Here is a 21,138-nt window from a genome sequence, read left to right as displayed (position 1 = left end):
TGCAATTGAGGCAAGATGTGCAAGTGTGCATGCATATTCTGCATCTCATGGTGCATGTGCGACAGCGACTCGAGGTGCGGATGCATGGGAAGGAGGCAGTGGGCGCCCAAGTTGAAACGGCTCGAGCACAAATTAGCCAGGCCCGGACACTGGAGCCACAGAGGAAAGGACCCTAAAATCCAGCGACCCATCACAAGTGTTCCTCGGACCGGGGGGTTCCACTTTAGTGTACTTCACTGGGTGCACCTGCTGCTGTTCACGAGTAAAAGCGGGTCGTTCGTTCCAGTGTCGAGGAAAGGAGCCCCGCTTCCACCCACCATCACCACCACCACACTTCACTCAGTGACCACCACCACCACTCAGCACCTGTCCTGGATACTGGCGAGCCTGCCGGGCCTGGCCCGCCTGGGATTCGATTGTTTTAGCAGTCGGCAACGCCCTGAAGGGCCCTGGACACTTAGGTTGTCTGCTGCGCACCACATGGCAAACCCGTCCCTCCCCTCCCCTCCCCTCCCCCTTCCCAGTACCCGCCCCTCATCATTCTCCGAGCAACCGATGGCCGTGATGCTTGTCCATATCGCCTTCCTGATAACCTTTTTGGGTGCAGGGCGGGTGGTAAGTGAAGGGTCTCTGCTACATCAACAGCTGCAACTAGAACACACTGCGCCCGACAGAGTCAGGTTGGGTAGCCACTGCGGTGGGTTGAAGCCACTCGTTACTCGTTACTTGCCACACAAGGGAATTCTCTCGCAGAATGCAACCCGCTGCTTCCACGAATAAACCTGAGAACAAGACTTGAGGAGTAGCCGAGTTACACACTCCAACTCAGTCTCTGCTCTGCCTCTCCTGAGTAGGTCGTCTCTTGCGCGCGCTGAACAATTACCGGAACAAGAGACACACAGACACCATCACTGCCTCCTGAGGGGGCGTTGCCATGTCCTCTTGCCTTCTGTCATGCGCACTAGTTCCCACAAGGTAGTGTCTTGTCATTTACTTCCCGTCTCTTGAAGACTGAAGTTGCAGCAGCATCAGACGTCAGGGTAAGGGGACAGAACTGATTAGTCCACGTTGGGCTTAGAAGCCACAGGGGAAACGCTGCAGGTGCACGCACTTACACTCGCAGAGTCCAGTCCGACCAGGTCACGTCGGGTCGGCCACTTACACTGAGGTCGGCTGGTGAAGGGTGTCCTCCTCCTCCTCAATTGAGGTGCCTCAAGTTGACTGAACTGGCTGGACCGCTCTGTTCGTCACAGCTGAACGGCAGCAGTTTCCGACTCCAGGTAGTGCGACTCGACTCGTTCTTGCCGCTTCTTCTCAACTAGGGAGATGCCTCTGCCTCTGACTTGCCCCTCCTTCTCCTCGACCTCGCCTTGGACAACCCGCGGTACCAACCTCAACACGAGAAGCAAGAAACACACTAAGCAACGACTCACGGCCTTGCGCCTTGCCTTGCCCGTTTCCATCCCGGAGCTGGCCTCAATGCACTAGCATTCAGCCCTCCTGACTCCAATGCCTGGCTCTCTCCACTCGCCATGTGGGTGACCAGCCGATCATCACCATCACGAGCCGTCGCTCCAGCAGCATTCGCTTGTCTCGAAACCCACCTCCACCCAGTCTTCTCACCCGCCGCCGGTCGACCCGGCCGAGTCGTTCCTCTTCGATCTCTGAAGCCTCGACCTGCCCGTCACCACCCGACTTCAAAGACACAGACCGAATCCAAAACGACCTACTGTATCTCCGTCGATTCTGGTACAACGGTGTGTAGCTTCATTTCGTGTTCACCTCAGGTGGAGGAGCACAGTTCATGCAACCCACGACAGACGATTAGACCTCACCTAAAGGAATGCAACCTCGTCGGGCTGTGTTCCCTCTTGCCAGTGGACATCTGAAGTTGGCGATTCATTCCTGCCCACCTTGACAGCCCTCTATCCCAACTTTCAACACACGGACGCTTACTATGCGTCTACGACGTGGGTTGTGAGGTTGTGATGGACCTATCGGAGGGCAGCATCGCGGATGAGCTAGCCAGCTTCATCCGTCACCTTATCACAGCCCTCGCTCGCCACATCCATCAGCCATACTACGGATGCCTGTCTCTTCTCTGCACGTCCCTCAGCCTGCAGCAGACCGACAAAGTCCCGATGACCGGCCATCACTTCCTTCCGTTGACCCCGCAAGCCGAGAGACGCCATCGTCTCAAACGATTCTTTTGAAGCGTCAACTAAACATGGCCTCTGCGGAGTAATCCAATGACTTCTACAGTTTGTACAAACACCGAGACATTCTATTATCGTGGCCATCCCCAGCACCGCTCGGTCAATAACGTGCTGCATGTGGTACACGGCCCGGGCGTTTCGTCAACCCGGATGTCTCTTGTCTTCGATGAGGTATCACAAAATCCACGGACTCTCAACGTATGTGGGGCAAACACAGCCTGAAGTTGAATCGAACTTCACTCCTCGCCTGTCACACCTTTAAATGCGCACGATCCTGGCAAAAGATCGTTGTCAAGCCATTGGCTAAAGCACTGCAATTATTGATGATACAACGGTCTGGTTATGTTGTACTCTCAGCATTGGCCTTCTCCGTACCGCGTACGCGAGTCGCATGCGAAGAACGAGCGACCGATAGCATGGAGCAAGCAGGCGTCAGTTAGAGACCATGCATCGCAATTCTCGCCCTATAGGTTATGGATCTTTTGTCTTCAACCACCTCCGCGCTCAAACTCTCTGCGGCAAAGGAAGATGCTTCCGCGCGTTTGCGAAGGGAACGATGACTTAGCGCTGTCACCCGGAGAATTTGCGGTATTGGTCCAACTATCAAGGCTCGCACGGGCGCCCATGACGAAGTTGTCGCATGACTCTGCATGAATAATGTGACCGACGGACGAGTCGGATTGGGCGAGAACCAAACAAGCATATCGGGAGAACGACAGCTCTACGACGTAATGAGATGATGCCGTCCAGGCATCAACCTGAGATATCTACGCCATCGATGGCGGATTCTCATCATCTTACTGATCAAGACCATCCTGGGACGGCTATGCCGCCGTTATAACGCAGCAACAAATAGCATCATGTGCGGGATGGCGTTGGCTAACACAAAGCTTCTCTGTTCTTTCGCCGGCTCACGAGCTACGAGTCAAAACCGACTAAGCCTCGGTCCCGATTGCACTAACAAAATCTCGAGTTTGGGCGTTGTGCTTTGACGCAGACAATCCGCCCGTCGACTTATCTCAGCGCGCTTCGCATAGAGTTCAGACTAGGAAAGACCTAGAGAGCATCCGCTCCCTGACAAATGGTCTCATGTCCTTCTAGATTCAGTCCGTTTGCTTCGATTCTTGGACGTTTGACTTCTGTCAGTCGCAGGTGGCTGCATATTGGCATGCCACCGTCTCTTCGACAGACGCAGAGCATTTCATGGTCCTTTCAGAGTCCTAGCTTTGCTTGCCATGTGTTGCACCGTGGCCTACATACGATCAGGCTCAGCCATCCCAATGTCGGCTCTCGCATTCACGCTCAGTTGGCTCATGGCGACAAACTGTTTCACGTTAAAGATCTTCCCGCTTCACCCATTCGGAACGTCCGCCGAGTTTTTTGCTGCCAAGCTTTTTTTCGGCCCAGCACTAATTGCATAGTGAACTAACGAGCGGATCAGCAGAACCGTTCCCGTCCCCACGCTCTTGACGTTGGCAGTATCACCAAAGCCACACAGAGAAACGACGGCGCGGGCTATGTCGTTTAATCTCGCCAGGATGTTCCTGATCCATCGTTCATCATTCAAAGTCCGATGGTGATTACGCACCTCTCTGTTCCAGAGTCAAACACAGCTCGAATGGCCGAGTCGACCGGCTGCGGAGCGTCAGTGCGTGACTTGGCCGCTCCGCCAGAATCCACGCGGGAGGGGATAAAGGGCCCGAGCATTCAGAACTGTTCGTCCGAGTCTCCACCAAAACTGCGGTTGGCAACTTCGGTTCCGGTCATTTGTCGACATGGGTTGTTCTCGTCTATCACACCGCTGATGTCAAGCCGTTTTCTCATTGAATCAATATACGGATACCGGCCACGGGCAACTATTCTATCGGTTTTCTGCTATTGCGGGCGGGAGTTGGCCATTTCCAACATAGGGCAAGGGTGCCCCCATGTCCTTACCAGCCGTCACCAACCTTGTCCTTAAGATCATCGTCGTACCAGACTTCCACTTTGGTGTGGTGTCCCCAACACCAATCTCTGTCGTGCGGAGAGTGATGGGCCTTTGGGAACCACAAAGAGTCAAGTGTGGTCGAACTTGACTCGAGACTGTGCAGCCGCAACCCATTTCAGGAACCACGTGCTATCCACCGACGGCACTGTGATACTGGCAGGCAATCTAATCGATCGACCTGTTGGCCTCAAATGAGGATGTGCAGTTTTAGTCGTGGGACAAGAATCACGAACTTTAGACTTATCTTCAGCACGCCATTTTGGTCTCAAAGCTTGGATCTCAGAGCGCTCAAGCATACGGGCACTTGCTATGAATAGGCCAGCCGCTACAAAAATTCGTCCCGGAGCCGCCGATCCAGAACTTACTGTTTGTCTCAACCATATGAAATCTTTATTCGATCAATGAAGCAACGCTTCAAGTTGATCTTCCCAAGCAGACGAGAAACTTTGCGTCGGAGCCTTTCACCAAGTCATCGCGGGGCCCCCCACTAAACGTTTCGTCCCAACTGTTCTTCAGAACTCCACCCGGCAGCAGAAGCAATCTTGCATTGGTTCTATGGGAGAAATATCCCGTAATGCAGATTGCATTACAGAGTACACCTCGCGTGTATTATCCGCCGCTTGCTTTCGAGACGAGAACTGATATCTCCTATTTCCTGGGAGAAGAGCTTTGCCATTCTCCAAACAGAGCCAGCACCGAGGAGGAGCTCTATCCAGTTCTCCCCGACACCCTTGCGCGTGCAGCCAGAACGTCTGGAATAGGTTGCCGTCTCCGCTCCTAGTCACTCCCCTATTCCCAGCGGAAGCAGGGGACTCCCTGTCCCTCGTGTCTCCAGCGAAGCTCCCCCTGTGTGCCCTGCTAGCAAACCGTCTTGGGACTGGCTGCTTGGAGCTTAGAGCTCCAGATGTTAATTAACGCAGGGGTTTCTTGTCACTCTCCGAACGGTGACAGAGCAATATGTGAGTTTGGTGGGCTTTGCTATGGAAAACTAGGATCGTGGGTTCTGAATGATGTCAATAACGCGCCGTGATATCAGATGGGGCAAACATCCGTCGAATTGAGTGCTCTGAGGCCGACTAACGAAATCATGTTCAATACTTCATCGGAGACGACCTCAAAGCCATCAAGCACCTGGTCTGGTCCATTTCCAGTCCTGGGTTCGTCACAACACGAATGTCTTTGCCTACCGGTAGGACCAAAGCCCCCGGAGGGGTTGATCAGTGTGCGCGGACGCATCCGCGTTGCGATCGGCCGGCTACAACCTGGTCGACGGCCGTGCTGGTGCGGTTGCGCTGCCACCACACCGTCGCACGCACACTGACTGTGGCGGTCTCTGGTTGCGCCCCCCGCTCTTGGAGACCGCCTCTGCAACGACGTCGCATTCTTCACATCGCTTACGCGCAAACGAGTCGCGAACAATAATAGGAACATGATGAACTGTGGATATGGCTCCCATCGGTTAAGGGGCCACGCACAAGTCATGGGAACGAGCACCACAGCGACAAGACCAAAAAATGGATAGAACGGCAGCAATCCGAAGCCGCGTTGCACTTCAAGGCGACTCAAGTGTTGCATCGCAATCGGATTCCTCTTGTCTGCGAATCAAACGCCTAGTATCAACACAGTTTGCTGAGGACTTTTAGAGTTACGTCAACGCTTGTCAAGGAGAACACATGGCCCGGGCCTCCAACGATCTGACAACTCCGGCAGCCGCGATAACCAGAAATAAAAAAAGATGAGGACACTGGTCGACACCAAACCCAAAAACTTAGTTGCCACCAACGGTACCGTCGATCCTCGATATGCCTGATATGATTCCTTGGTGGCATCCAATCTTCCCCAGGCTGATAATGCTCTCTGCCTTGGTAAACTCCCGGTCAACTGCCGAGAGCTCCACGGTGTTCAGAGGCTCTGATGCCATTGGCAGAGCAAACCCCAGGTTCCTCAAAGACGCCTGAGACGTTCAATCTGGGGGCCCTGGGCACGGCCACGTTGAAGGACCATTGAATGATTTCCAGGTCGAAGCTGAAGGGCAAACATTTCCCACAACCTTGTGTGTTTCTGCTGGTCCGACTGACAATTCGGCCCCGAGCTACTTCTTCAAACGATATTTGTGAGGCATTCCTCGCTTGCTACGCCGGTTATCCGGACTACGCCGCCGCCACAACAGAAGACGACGCTTTTATTCTCGGGATATGGGGGTTTCCTGAGTACGCACGCATTGTCCGAGCGCTGATTCTCGTCAATTGTGACAGTATCAACATCATTTGGCTATTCAGTTCGAACATTGAAGTCGCAGCACAGATAATCTAATCGACATCCGCGGCCTTTGTGCCTTACTCGGGAAGCCCCTCAACCGGGCCCCGGGTCCGCTTCGAAGAAACCCCAATTGCCGGAAACAAGCTTTCTAAACAAACTCGGTGGGGTCCAGAGCAGTAGCATCTTGAGGGTTAGGGGAAGACGAGCCTTGCGTCCGAAATGACGGTGACAACGGGCTCGAGAGTCGTTGACAAGCGATAACCCCCACGTTCGCGCGATAAACCACGCAGTAAGTCAACGAAATGCTACGCTCACGTTCGTGGCTGACAAAGTAGACAGTGAAGCAGGCGTATTCCTTGAGAAAAGTAAAAGGTAGGGATTCGGTCTCGAGAGCAACTGTGATCGTTCAGGCATGCCTTGTCTATATTATGTGCAGATATCGACAGGCACCAAGACCAGAGGTTGTCAGAACCCCCTGCTTAGCGCCATCGCCCTGTCGAAGAGTCGAAGAGCCAGCTCTGGTGTTCGCTGCCTTTCGTGCCTCACGTCGCTTACAACATCCTCCGAAACACGATTTTTGGCAGCTCTTGGAGATGGCGCTGGTCGTTAGGGTCTTGTCCATTGGAACTATCCGGTGTAAGAAGCTAAGCTAGCCAACCGTCCCGTCTCTTGGACAATGGCTACGTGTCACCACTGTTACCGATTGAATACAGAAGCACGGAATCGTTCCTCACGGATGACGCAGCAGACGTGTGCACGAACATTGCCCGCGTTGACAACGGCACCACGAGGTCGCAAGTCTTGGTACTGGTTCGAGTCCAGACCCGTGGTTGATTGCGAAAGCCCAACGGCAATGAAAGGACGAAGAAGGGATCAACCGGTTCACCTCCGCAGCCTAAATTCAGACAGGAAATACAACACAGTTAGTCGGGTCTGGGCTACCATCGTAGATGGGACGGGTTCAGTATGAGCAATTAATTCCTCGGTATCTGATCGCGCGCTCCCTTCCTTTTCCTCCCAAGTCCAGTCGGGCTGCCGTGTGGTAGGAACCAGCAGCACTCGTGGTCCCCTTGAAGTGCGGGGTTGAAACGACACTTGGTCCACGGGACGACATGGTGATCATCAAGGGCTGCTATTCGTCAATGGCCGGGAATATCCCACAGGAGTCCTCCTCTCCGCCCAGTCCTACGAACATGTGCGGGAAAAGCTGGCTCACGAACGGTCTAGACTAGTGATGTTGCTCGGGGAAAAAGGGCTCGAGCAACTTGCAGATTGCATGAGCCAGCTATCGACCAAGACTGGGATCCAAGGGTAATCTTCCAGCGACTCAAGACGCAGCTGGACGGTGTACGTATGCAACGCTGAAGCGGCGAACTCGGATACCAAGACGGCTGAGCGATTGCGGAGCCAAGACCGAAACAGAAAATGTTCAGACGAAGCGCGGTAAGATCAAGGTCGGAGAGAAATGAGGCGTTGGTTGTTGATGGCGGTCTTGCTTGCCGAAGCTATTCATGTCAGTCTGAAGTTTTGTCTATCTCTAGACGAGAAAGCAACGTCAGCAAGCTTGTTGGAGCGTGAGTTCAAGCGACGGATAGCAGGACAGCCCTTGCATGCCACTGTTACACGTTCAGGGCCAGCAAAGTGAGGGCATCCCAGCCCGTCGAAGTTTTGGGGCCTGTTGGGTGCTTGACACAATCACACGAATGGATGAGAGAAGAGGAGGGATAACGGGCATGGGCACCGTGGGGGGGTAACGCAGCGTTGGTGGCCCGTGACGAACAAGGACTGCTCAAGACTGGACTGCGGAGGATTCTTTTTCGTCGTATAATTTTGACTTTGGGTACCCGCCTCGGGAGCTGCACATCAGCGGGCATATGCTATGTGCCGGTTGGGAGAGATCAACAGTCAATCCCGTCCGAGTTCCCAGTTTTCTCCGACAAGTCTGCCCAGAGAAAAACATGGTTTTGTGGCCCATCCCTTTCAATCTACGACAGATGAGACTTCTTGACAGACGTCAACGGTTCACGTCAACACGTCAATAAGAGACGGCGGTTAATGGGAACTGCTGCGCTGCAGGCAGATTAGAGCTCGTCACAGTCGCAAGAACGTCGGAGTGGTGGAGAATGGCAGAGATGGAGGAGGAGGGGTTTGGGGGCCGGAAGTGCAGCACGCAGCACCGGGTGCTCGTCTACGTTAATTACAGTGTCGTTAAGGTTTTGCCCAACGGTTGCCAAGCCTGTCATGTCAAAATCTCGTGGGCGGCGCCCCCAATCCCCCAAATCATCAAAGCGCGCAGATAGCCTCGACATCGGCCTTTTCCCGCGGTCCCCTAGTCTACCACAACTCTGCATTCTACGGCTCGCTATATGCAGTTTGTAGGCCTGAGAGGGAGAAAGACACACACACACACACATACGCCCGAACTCGGGCCTCCTCCTAGGCATTGGGTTGAGTTAGCTGCTGTCATTCAGAGGCTGGACGAATCCTTCGGCTGTGGGCATTGACGGGATCGCTCAATGTCAGACTCGATCCCCGCAGAAACCACAGGTCCTATCGTTGGGAGAACGTTTGACAGTTCATGTCCGCTGGCGTTCGGTCAATCGGCACGCAGGGTGGCTGGGTTCAGGGACATAGTACATACGGCGAGTCCCTCTCGTCTCCTCTCTTGTCATGTCCTGCTCGTCTCCCCTCCCCTCACAGGCTCACGGTCCTCATCACCCTTCCTTGGCTGACTCGGCCGACTATCCCCGGCGCAAAGGCCGGTGCGAATTCTCAACCTATGCTGAGCCACGCGCTGCTGTATGCTGCGTGCCTGAGATCCGGCTAAGCTTGAATTGTTAGCGTGCCTCCAGCCCGGGAAGCACCACGCAGCTAATATCCGTCAGCCAACCACGTCCAGCTGAGTGCACGCCGCACCATGTTCTGCGACTAGGCTCGGAGGGGCAGCGACTGGCCGCGATGTCTCTCCTTATGGTCTTGGCTCCCGAGCGCGGGTGCTCTCCGGGACGCTGTGTCTAGGGCAAGGTTCTCTCGTTTTTTTCCCTTTCACCTTCATCATAATTCTCCTATGTGGGCAGCAGTCACAACGCACCTGCAGTGGTGCGAAACCACGATCCGTCCAGCGTGGTGGCATGGCACTGCGATCATGCATCCAGCATCCAGCACCCAGCACCCCCCAAGGCGCGCCCATACTCGAATTGTGCCCATCCTCCGTGGCTTCAAATCTCGCCGCGGCAGCTTCCTGACGCTGTTAGAGAGGGCATCGCTGCCAATTACACCCCTTCCCTCTTAAACCCTAACGCATTGCGTTCCTGTCCGACCTCCGAGATGTGTTGGCCGCAGACCTCCCGCCGCCTCACCCTTGCCTTTGCCCTCCCGTGGCTCAAAATCCGAAGTTTTCATGTTTTGTCAGTGCTGACAATCCAGGGGTTTTCTTGTCTAGAGCCGATGCCAAAGGCATGGGCAGAAAGGCGTATCTGCGTCTGTCTTGGTGTTCCTGGTCACCGAGAGATCCCTCCACACCCCGTTTGCCCAAACATGAGACGCACTACACGAGGCTGTTGGTCGCATCTTTCAGGCTGTTTCAAGCCGACGGGACCCTCGAGACACGACAGACGGAGAGCGCCATCTTGTGCATCGCCCAGAAGCCACAAAACAATTACCGGCAAATATCGCAACAAAAAAAAAAAAAAAAAAAAAAAAAAACGAGATGGGATGTCCCCAGTGCCATAGCTCAGATCTTATCAATACGTGCGGCGAGTATGACCTCCAGCGAACGAGGTTCTGGCAACCCCTTTCCAATCTCGTCCCCCTCCATCAATACGGAAACGCAGCCATCCCTGCTGGCTGTTTGGACTCCGGTTGGTCGCAGGCTTCCAGAAGACTGTGGGTTTCCGCGAACAGGGGTGGCCCTCCCCTTTCTGGTGTGGCACCTCTCATCGAGTGTGGGGTAAGAGGGAGGTCGGACAAGCTCAGTTGCTTCGCGAGGCCCTAGGTAAATGAATAAGAGGGGTTCGTTATTGGTGATGGATGTTGAGATTGGGAGAACTCCGCAAGCTCAAGAGTTCTCCCATTGTCGCAGCGTGCTAAGCTTTGGGGTGCGTCGGTAAAGCCTATCGTTCTGGCGAGCATCGCCGGTATGAAGATGGAACTCTACTTTTGCTGGATGTTGACCGCTTCTCTTTTGTGGGAGAAGCGACATTGCGACGGAGAGGAAACGGGACTTTGATTTCCGGTAGGACTTTCAAAGCTCCCACAGCGTCTGGTACTTTTTTTTCTTTCTTTTTATTTCTTTCTGTCTCGGTGCGGACTCGATGATCTCGCATACCTCGCAGAACCGTGGCAACCGTCACGCAGCGATATGGGTTCTGTCACATATCTCTCGGCTCGGGCTTGGCCGGAGGACGCCACGAACCCGCGGAGCCCTGGAAAGGTGAACCGTTGGAAGCCGTATCCACAGCTCACGCCATATGCCACGCCCACGCCGGTGTGACTGCGAGCGCCGAGCAGCAGTACCCACGGCTGCGGATGCATATGACCCTGGCTCTCTTTTTTTTCCTGGCAGAAGAAAAAATAGCCAACGGTTCGCGCAGGCGAGAACGCATCGTTGGGATGTCAGACGTCAAAAAAGGGCAGGCCGCCGAAGGATGGCTCGTCCCAAAATGCGGCCGCGGGATCGCGAGCCCAGCAGGTGGGTGGCCAGCGCGGCCGGCTATTCAGAGATCGGGCCAGGGCCCGTATGCGAGGTGAAGGGAAGGGAATGAAAGCCGAGAAGGAACGGGGAAAAAAAATGATGGAAAAAAAGGAGGCGGCGCGTGCTGCATCGTGACAAACCAAATCGAGCGTCACTGTCAAGCCTCTCTGGCTTGCCATCGCGTATCTTGGGACCTCACTACCTCAGGGGCGCTGAGCTTGCTTGAATGTTTCCCCCGGGCTTTACCCTGCAACATGGAGCGACAGCCTCCGGCCGTACGAGCTGGCCGTTTTGTGTGCTTCGAAACCTTTTGAATACTCTGGTCCAAACATACATCGAACGAACTATTCTGCCCAGGTGCTGGGGTTTCCGGCACCCAGGTCCAGGCTTGCTGGTGCTAGGCGAAGGTAGGAGACTTTTCATCTGGTTTCTCACCCATGGAGCTACGGAGATATTGTTCTGACGCCGTCGTCTTTTCTTTCCCTCTGGCGTGTGCGTTCCTGCGGCGAAGCAGAAGCAGCATTGTGAGGGTGTGTATGAACCAGGCCCAGGGTGGAAGGAGGGAAGGCCAGCAAGTCGGATGCGCCCAGCAGGAGAAACGGCTGGGACACCCACACGGAAGATTCCTACGTCACGCAGGGAGATCCCATCTCGGACAGGCAGTGCTGGTTTCAGGATGTTGGCCGTCCCGTGCTGCAGGTTCGACGATGGCTGAATCACACAGATACCCCGTGTTGGGCTTGCGTGAGCTTATCGAGCGAGGTGTGATTGAGTTGAGTTGCGTGTACCTGGAGCTAAGCCAGGAAACTGATAGCCGTCATCGAGACGTGAGTTGCATCTCATGTTGAGGATGTGTCTAAGAGTGTGTGTGACGAAAGTTGAATCTCGATTGTGGTGTTCACCACAGGCAGGACGAGGGGATTCCGGAAGCCCGCAAGCCTTTCGTCAAGCTGCGTTGGGATGTTTGGGATGATGGTCAAGAGTGGTACTGAGCTCGCTCGCTGAAACAAACAGCCCAAGGTGGAACCTGAGGCAGCAGGGGCATCTTCAGTAAGAGATGGATCTGCATGTGGCGCACCCTGTGGCGTTGCTTACCCTGTCTTCTGCAGCGAGCTGTGGCTGGAGCTCGAAACTCTAGTCCCAATTTGGCAAGTCCTCCCAACGACATCACGAGAGGAGTTGGAGATATCAAAATCTGGAGCCTGTTTTTGCTCCGCAGTGCCAATTCAACACACATGTGGCGATCCCTTGTCTCAAAGGCTTCGATCCCGCTCAGAACAGCCTTCACCCGCGTTGCCAACCCCGCAAGCCGCGCCGCCGCCTTTGCTACAACCGCCAAGATGGCCGCCGCCAACAGAGACCCCAACACCCTCTCCAACTACGGTGCGTGGCTCACCAAGCACACCACCGCCAACCTCACCATCGACTTCAAGGACAAGTGTCTGAAGGGCTCCGTCACCCTCGAGCTCGAGTCGCTGACCGACAAGGAGAGCAAGGAGATCGTCCTCGACTCCAGCTTCCTCTCCATCAAGGGCGTCAAGGTCAACGCCGCCACCTCCACCTATGAGCTCAAGGACCGCGTCGAGCCCTACGGCGCTCCCCTGCACGTCTTCGTGCCCCAGGGCCCGGCCAAGGGCGAGATCGTCAAGGTCGACATCGACCTGTCGACCACCGACAAGTGCACCGCGCTGCAGTGGCTCACGCCCGCCCAGACGAGCAACAAGAAGCACCCGTACATGTTCTCGCAGTGCCAGGCCATCCACGCGCGCTCGCTGTTCCCGTGCCAGGACACCCCCGACGTCAAGTCGACGTACACCTTTGTCCTGACCTCGCCGCTGCCGGTCGTTGCGTCCGGCGTGGCTGTCGAGGGCGAGCCGGAGAAGAAGGGCGACGAGACGGTGTACCGCTTCGAGCAGAAGGTGCCGATCCCGTCGTACCTGTTTGCGCTGGCGTCTGGAGACATCGCAACGGCGGACATTGGGCCGCGCAGTATTGTTGCAACGGGACCCGATGAGCTGAAGGAGTCACAGTGGGAGCTCCAGGGCGACATGGAGAAGTTCATGGAGGTCGCGGAGAAGCTTGTCTTCCCTTACAGATGGGGTCAGTACAACGTGCTGGTCCTGCCGCCCAGCTTCCCCTACGGCGGCATGGAGAACCCCATCTACACGTTCGCGACGCCGACGATTATCAGTGGCGACAAGCAAAATGTGGACGTTATTGCTCACGAGCTGAGCCATTCGTGGAGTGGAAACTTGGTTACCAGCTGCAGCTGGGAGCACTTGTAAGTTAGATGGTTTGTGTGAGAAGATGAGAGGCTAATGAGTTGATAGCTGGTTGAACGAGGGTTGGACGACCTACCTCGAGCGCAGAATCGGCATGGCTGTTCACGGTGATGCTGAGCGTGACTTCTCTGCCATCATCGGCTGGAAGGCTCTGGGTACGGATTCTCTATTCAGTCTCACATGAAATCTCACTCACTAACATATATCAGAGGACGCCGTCGCCCTCTTCGGCAACGACTCCGAGTTCACCAAACTCATCATCAACCACAAGGGCATCGACCCCGATGACGCCTTCAGCACCGTCCCCTACGAGAAGGGCTTCCACTTCCTCTACTACCTCGAGCGCCTCGTTGGCCGCGACGCCTTCGACAAGTTCATCCCCCACTACTTTACCAAGTGGTCTCGCAAGTCCCTCGACTCTTTCGAGTTCAAGGACACCTTCCTCACCTTCTTCAACGGCCTCGGCGATGCCGAGATCAAGGACAAGGTTGCCTCTATTGACTGGGATAAGTGGTTCTACCAGCCTGGTCTGCCCCCTAAGCCCGAGTTTGACACCTCGCTGGCGGATGTGTGCTACAAGCTTGCGGAGAACTGGAAGGACGAGGTAAGTCTACTTTAGTCCACGTCTCTAACACGGTACTAATAATTGAACAGAAGTTCACTCCCTCTGCCGATGACGTCGCCTCATTCTCCGGAAACCAGAAGCTTGTCCTCCTCGAGACCATCGAGAAGTTCCCAAGCCCCTTGTCCGCCGAACGCGCCCGCCTTCTCGGCAAGACCTACGACCTCGTTTCGTCGCGCAACGCCGAGCTCAAGACTGCCTACTACAAGATCGCCTTGGCGGCCCAGGACTCATCCTCATACGCCGGTGCCGCTGAGCTTCTTGGTCACGTCGGCCGCATGAAGTTCGTCAGGCCTCTGTTCCGTTCACTGAACAAGGTCGACCGCGACCTTGCGCTCAAGACCTTTGAGAAGAACCGTGACTTTTACCACCCCATCTGCCGTGGTATGGTTGAGAAGGACCTTGGACTCGTGTAAAAGTATTGTAATTCAAATCAAGATGACCGGTATCCGGTGATCTCATTTGATAATGATCAAATGGTCTCATGCATATACTTTCTAAGCCTGCGGACAACAGCCTCCTTTCCATTCTGTTCCGCGTAGTCAAGTGGCGTTCTCCCCATCAAGTCCGCAGCAGTCGCGACGGGTAAGTGCTTTAGCAGAATCAGAACAAAGTCCAGCAACCCATTCATAGCTGCAAAGTGAAGCGCCGTCCATCTGCTCTCGTCAGCTGCGTTGACATCTACGCCCTTTCCAATAAGCAGTTTCGCCATGTTCATGTCCTCATCCCTGACGGCGAAGCTTAGCAGGTTGGTGCGTATCTTTGTAGGATCGGCTCCATAGTCCAAGAGCAAGCGTGTGATGTCTCCAATTTCCCCTTCCATGTCCATGGCCCAGTCCAATGGATACTCGCCTGAAGAGCCAAAGTTAGCGTCGGTGCCATATTCCAACAGAACTCCCACGACATCCTTGTGGCCATTCAATATTGCAGAACGGAGAGGGCTGTCTGGCCCGAATCCATGGACGTGTGTTCCCTGTTTGAGAAGACGGCGGACTTCAGACAGTTTTCCGGTTTTCGCGGCTTCTGAAAGTAGTAGCATGTCGACGATTTCGGTCAGCTTGAAGTATGTCGCGACTTGAACACTCAGACGATCATGAGCTTGGTCCCATTCTGGCGCATTCGAGTCGTCTCTTGTGAATGCGTCCGCAACTTGCATAGCGGCCTGAACAGCTTTTTCGCGGCTGAGGAAGGTTCTGATGGCTCGCCGCAGGGTTTCACCAATCCGCGGGTCCCTCGAACCCCTTTCCTGATCCAAAGCCTTCCGCGCGTACTTTCCCCAGGATGTTGCGGCGTGGATATAGAACGGATGCATCACCATTCGCTCATCCCATCTAAAATCCGTCTTGCAAGGCCCAGACTCAAAGACCTCCATAGACAGGTACTCACAGCAGGTTTCTGCTTGTTCTCGCGCCATACTCGGAAACCAATAATCTCGGTCCGAAGCAAAGAATGACTTCGCTGTACCGTGGAAGAAATCAAGATAACCCTCTGAATCGACGACGACGAGACCAGCACAGGAAGAGATCACCGCTTCCAGATTCAGGCCAGGAGGAGGGGCCCGTCTGCTGTTTCTGAACGTGCAGAGATCCTCGAACGCCCTCTTGCCAAGCCTCAGGCTAGATTCAGAGAGAGCTATCCAGGCAATGAGAGTTTTGGCCCACTTTGATAGAGATGAATCCTGCACTCGTATCATAGCTTCAGTATACAACTCCATCAATGGCCTAGAGCGGTTTGGATCGAAAGAATCCTCGTTGTTGCTTCGTGTGCTAGCTTTTAGATGATCGAGATAAATCTTAGCAAATAGAAACCTAGTGCTGTGAGTAACTTTTTCATACAGATACTTATGAAAAAACACCCACAATCCATTCGCAAAGTCCACAGTCTGTTTCAGGATCCCATCTAGGGGTGCAGAAGGTTGGTTTGCCTTCAAAGAACCTCGTACAAATCTCGAGATATCACGATATGTGGCGCGTATTGTCGTTGTGTGAGTATGCCAACCAAAGCCAATCGGAACTGATCGGGAGGTTATTAGGAGGTTGACCTTGATACCATAGTTTTGTAAGTCTGATATCGACTGTAAGAATTCCTGGTGATTTCCGAGCAATTCCGGAGCGTCTACAACGACGAAAATCCTGCTCATTCTGCGAGCGGCGCGGACGAGAAGTTCTCTTCGTGTCCCTTGGCTCAGAAGGATGTCATCCTCTTCGGCTTCAAAAATTTCTTCATTTGGAGACACAAGGTCCCCCGGAAGAGCATGGAGAAGCTGTTTGATGAGGCTTCGGTGTAGACTCATGCTGACATCACCACCGTGAGCATGTGTTTCGCAAAACAAGCCGACAACCCCAAGGATGAAACCCATAGATGACACTCTGCGAGCCTCAGCGTAAAGATCTTCAATAACAATCGAGGCTAGAACAGATTTGCCAACGGCGGGTGCGCCAAGAACAAGGAACGAGTCCCCTTCGCTATCCATCCACATTCGGTATTTCTCTGAGTCCAGGAACCATTGGCAAGTACCTGGGTATCGCTGATACCTATATTTCTGACAGACTACTTCATCGTCTGTCAGTACGGTAAGCCCGTCTTGACGGACTCCATCGTCACTACTCCCGGTATCCTCAGTGGTAGCGGCGTAGTTCTGGAATCCGTCCTCAACGTGGCGTGGTGAGCCCAAGGTTTCTTCATCCGTTTCTTCGTCTGAGAACCTTAGACTAACACTTCGCAAGGATGGTATGAAATCAAGACCATTTTGGGAATCTCTCCTGTAGCTGACTTGCGATGAGTCTGGCTCGTCAATTCCTTGAGTTCTTGGGAAAGCGAAAGAGGCCAATCTCTCCATATGTAATGCCATATGACTCGCCAAGTCTGCATCTCCTAGAGAGGAGGATAGACAAAACGGACACTGCTCTCTTTCATCCCTGGTGTCTTCATAAGCGAATTCAGACATGTTCTGTATCTGAGCTTCTGTGAAGGTGGTGTGCGACATAGCCATGTGATCTATCCAACCAGCTCTTGTTGTAAACTTGTCTTGATGCTCGAAACAGTGCCAGACTCTGCGATGACTCTGCGACTCATGTTCAAGCCACACACTTCGTGTGGCATACATTTTGCTGACCTCTTTGTCTTCGCAGTCAGGATAGGTACACATGTATGGCTGCAGATCCTGTAGAAGATGTTCTCTGTCAAAATGGTTAGGTTGTCGTCGAGTTTTACGAGACCACGAGGTCACTCACCTCCAGCGCCCGTCTTCGGCACATTCGGAAGTGCAAAGTCTGTTGCAGTAGTGGCAGACAAATTCTGTCTGCTCGGGTTCCAAAGAAGGAGGGGACGGAAATCTGGTGGAATCGTTGTCGTCATCGAGCCTGATTGCGACAGAAGAAGTTGTCAAAACAGCGCCCACATCACCGGCTTTTTTATAGTCTTGCGAGAGGTCTGTTTCTGGCAGTAATGCGCGCTTCGAAGAATTCGATGCTTTGTCTTCTTGGCTGGAAGCAGACATCAGCTTCCGTTTCTTGTTCATCGGAAATGGCAAGTCGTGAACGTTCATTGGCTTAGGCTGAGGAGTTGCTTCTGTCACATTCGGCGTTCTAGCTTGCCGACTCCAATATGCGAATATTCGACGGCGAGTCGTGATTGAAATTCCCCAGCGTGGTTTCAAGTAGTGAGGGGCTTCTCTTGCATGCAGTCCATCTGGTGTTCCCAGCGGCAGTGGAGGATCGTCTATCTCACCAGTCATGGCCCTTTCGAGTTGCCGAAAGAATTCGTTGACATGGCGTTGATCAAAGTCTGAGTAAGCCTTGAACAGGTCAAAAGGCTGGTCATCCACCTGAACTTCTTCCTTATGTTCGTGAGCCTTTTTGTTCAATGGTGTAGTTTGAAAAGCAGGGCTATCGATTCGCCATGCTATCTTCTCAAGAGATGCCAGAGTTTGGTCAACGTCAGCAGTGTTCTGTCCCAGCTCAGTCCTCATGTCGTATCTGCCAGAGTAACTGCCATCGCTGGAGCTGTTACATTCGCTCGAGTTCTCAGAGTCATCCTCGGAATCGCTTTCGAGTGTTTGCTCGAGAGGGAGCCTGTCACCCTGAATCACTTCGATGCCTACATCGAACCGTTAGTTACATCCGCACTCTATCTATACCCAATTCACAGGTTTAAGGGGACCGAATAAGTTCCGCAGGAAATATTTTGGCGTCCGAGGTGCAAAGGAGCTCTTACTTTTCAATAGTGTTGCATCCAATTCGGTTAATAAATCGAGAATGATGGTCTTTGTGAGCGCAGAACCCGGCATCCGGACGTCCAAGGACGCCTTTCCATGTCGAAGCACTCCGATATTAGTTGCCCATATCCTAAGTCTATCTCGCTGATTTTTGACCACCGAAGTGGAGAGTTTCCCGTCTGATTTCTGGCTGGGGGCTTCCAGACTGCGCACAAGGACATTGAAAGTTTCCACGCATTTTGTAGTGGCCGCTGCGAGTGAAATAGATGTCGGCCCGGCCGTTGTTTGTGTCTCCATGGCATTGAAACCAGACCATCTAACGACTCTCTCAGAAGTAAAAATTAGAATGAGTATCACCTGAAGTGTTGCCTTGGAGACTTCGAAGGCGTGAAACTGCTAGCTCGACAATGTCGATCGCTTTCTGGTGCGTTGAGAACGACGCAGTAGCATCGCACGTTGGGTATCGAGATAAGCGGGGTGGCGGAAAAGCCGTACGGGGCGGCTTGATATCACGGGAAGCCAGAAATGGAAATGCCAAGTCTGACTGCAGGAGCGCTTTCTGTGTAACTTCAGTCGCATGTCCAATGGCAGCGGCGCAGCCGCAAGGCTGCAGTGGCCATATCTACAATTGGCGAATGTGCGGGGGAATCGCAGCTTCATTGTTATACAGCGTGTCACAGTCGGTCGTACCTTCGCATACACCGGTATGTGAGCCTTTGATGCAGTAGGTAAAGCAGATACATGATAGACTGGGCAACACTGTTGATTGATCCGCTTGAGGGCCAATCATGGCGGAGATCGCCGGCGTTGTACTCGGAGCCGTGCCTCTGCTAATCTCTGCCTTGGAGCACTATCGAGACATTATTGATCCCGTTATCAGATTTAAAAATTGGAGGAGCGATCTCAAAAATAACATTCGAAGGCTGGCTGTAGAGCGCGCAACTTATCACGATAATCTGCGGGTCTTGTTATCGAAAGCCATACACTCCAACGACATGGAGGAGATGATCAGCGATCCGCAGTGTGAACTTTGGACAAACAAAGGCTTGATGGGTGACTTGAACAACGAATTGGGCAGCTCTTATGAGCCTTGCATTGATTTGGTCCGAGACATTGCAACAAGCTTAGAGACGATTGCAGCGAGTCTCAATATCGAAGGGTCGGACCAGGTTAGATGCTTACCTTCGACGCACTTCAGAGCCATGCTAACATTCTGTTTTGAAGATCGAACGAGGAGGCCTCAGATCTTTCGTGTCAGCCAATTCTCCAATATCAACGACACAAGACGGCGTTTCTCGGTTCGAGTTTCGACGGCAAATAAGATTCACAATGAGGCGAAGTCAATTCAATAGAGCTATTGCATCGATAGAAAGGAACAACGACAGGTTGGGCAAGCTTCTAGATACGAAGACTAGAATCAACTCCATATACAAGAGCAATGGTCTGTATTCGAAAACCAATATCAAATTCGTTGCTCCGCTGCCGAAAATACGAGACAACGCGGCCAGAGTCCACCAAAGCCTCCGCACACGATTTTGCGCCGACCACGAGTGTCATCAGGCTAGATTGCTTCTTCAGCAACGGATAAGGAGGCGAAGAGAACTAGCACAGCAAGAAATACTGAAAAATGTGGGAACACCGGAATGCTTCTGCGTGTCCTTGTTGAAGTTCTCTGAGATGTCTTGGATCGACACAGAGATTCGTGTCTATGACGAGTCTTCCGCCAGCACAAGGTATCCATATTCTCATCACTTTCACGCACATAGATGTAATCATGACTGACTGATCAGTCAAACCGGTTCTAGTGTATCTCCAATGGTCATCACAAGCCCGAACATTCAGACCACGCTGAACACAAGCGTTCCAGTTTTGGAGACATTGGCGATCACCGACATCTGCACCGCTATCCACGGCGCAATCTACCCTCAAATAGGACTAAAGATAGATCAATCAGGTATTCTTCGAGGTCTATACGAAGTTGAAACTAGGCAATACCACCTGGCCGCTAATTTCGTCACCATGGATCACTTCCTCCCCGTGATTCACAGGAGAGATCATTCCATGCCGGACCTGTATTACCTGGCTCTAACCTTGATTTCATCCATATTACAACTGGGAGAGACACCATGGCTTATACAATCGTGGAGCCGGAAACGGATCGCCTTTCTGCGACTGGAAGATGGTAGCCAGTCGTCCGTGGATATCAAGCATCCATACCTAGCTTGCCAATATGACTCTGGTAGGTCGTCTTGATAGTTATTGGATTTGCTACTTTACGTTTCATACTGACCAAAAGCTAGATACCGTAGTGTCACAACACGAGGCCCAGACTGCTGCACTGCGGCTGCGCAACCGACGAACCATTTTGGCGCTCGCCATTATGCTCCTTGAACTCAACTTCGGAACACCTATCGAAGACATCAGGACGAAGTCGGATATGGGACCAGATGGGAAGCCACACGACCAAACGGATTTCCTCGCGGCACAGCGGTGGTTCCTCCAGAAGGAAAATAAAGGACAATTGACCAAAGGGTTCAAAAGCGCGATTTGGCACTGCCTCCAATTCTCCACTCACTATGCTGCGTCATTTGACAACGACAGCTTTGTTCAAACCATTCAAGAAAAGGTGCTGGAACCAATTGAGCAGGAGTTTCTTGGGACTTGGGTAGACTTTTAGAGATCGTGGATCCAGTTTACGTACTATACTACAGGAAGCGTCTACATTCAACTGTCCAAGTTCAATTAAACATTCAACGATCACACCCATTTCATGAAGTCAGCCTCAATTCAAAATCCTGCGCATGAATTCTGAATGCGTTACTCTTTCCGACTTTCTATGATCATGAAATGATTTGAACAACCA

General features: G+C 53.1%; 3 protein-coding genes across 3 annotated transcripts; 2 read left to right on the top strand and 1 right to left on the bottom strand.

The window, feature by feature from the left end:
* Positions 1 to 12,390: 12,390 nt before the first annotated feature.
* On the top strand, positions 12,391 to 14,475 carry ara-1 (Leucine aminopeptidase 2; the record flags this gene model as incomplete). Its single annotated transcript, XM_032035517.1, has 4 exons — positions 12,391 to 13,436; positions 13,486 to 13,592; positions 13,647 to 14,041; positions 14,092 to 14,475. The coding sequence occupies 4 exons, from the start codon at positions 12,391 to 12,393 to the stop codon at positions 14,473 to 14,475; spliced, it is 1,932 nt and encodes a 643-aa protein (XP_031892551.1).
* Positions 14,476 to 14,531: 56 nt separating this feature from the next.
* Positions 14,532 to 15,473, bottom strand: FPV227 (putative ankyrin repeat protein FPV227; the record flags this gene model as incomplete). The annotated part of the gene is made up of 1 exon (XM_032035506.2): positions 14,532 to 15,473. The coding sequence occupies one exon, from the start codon at positions 15,471 to 15,473 to the stop codon at positions 14,532 to 14,534; it is 942 nt and encodes a 313-aa protein (XP_031892548.2).
* A 3,590-nt stretch (positions 15,474 to 19,063) lies between these two features.
* CGGC5_v006137 (uncharacterized protein) lies at positions 19,064 to 20,952 on the top strand (the record flags this gene model as incomplete). The annotated part of the gene is made up of 4 exons (XM_032035495.1): positions 19,064 to 19,444; positions 19,500 to 20,008; positions 20,066 to 20,514; positions 20,576 to 20,952. The coding sequence occupies 4 exons, from the start codon at positions 19,064 to 19,066 to the stop codon at positions 20,950 to 20,952; spliced, it is 1,716 nt and encodes a 571-aa protein (XP_031892549.1).
* Positions 20,953 to 21,138: the final 186 nt, after the last annotated feature.

The sequence above is a fragment of the Colletotrichum fructicola genome (assembly GCF_000319635.2).
Source record: "Colletotrichum fructicola Nara gc5 chromosome Unknown KSG_Nara_v1_contig03, whole genome shotgun sequence".
In the NCBI taxonomy this organism is placed as follows: domain Eukaryota; kingdom Fungi; phylum Ascomycota; class Sordariomycetes; order Glomerellales; family Glomerellaceae; genus Colletotrichum; species Colletotrichum fructicola.
The sequence above is the reverse complement of the archived record's forward strand: the minus strand, read 5'-3'. Positions and strand labels throughout refer to the sequence as shown.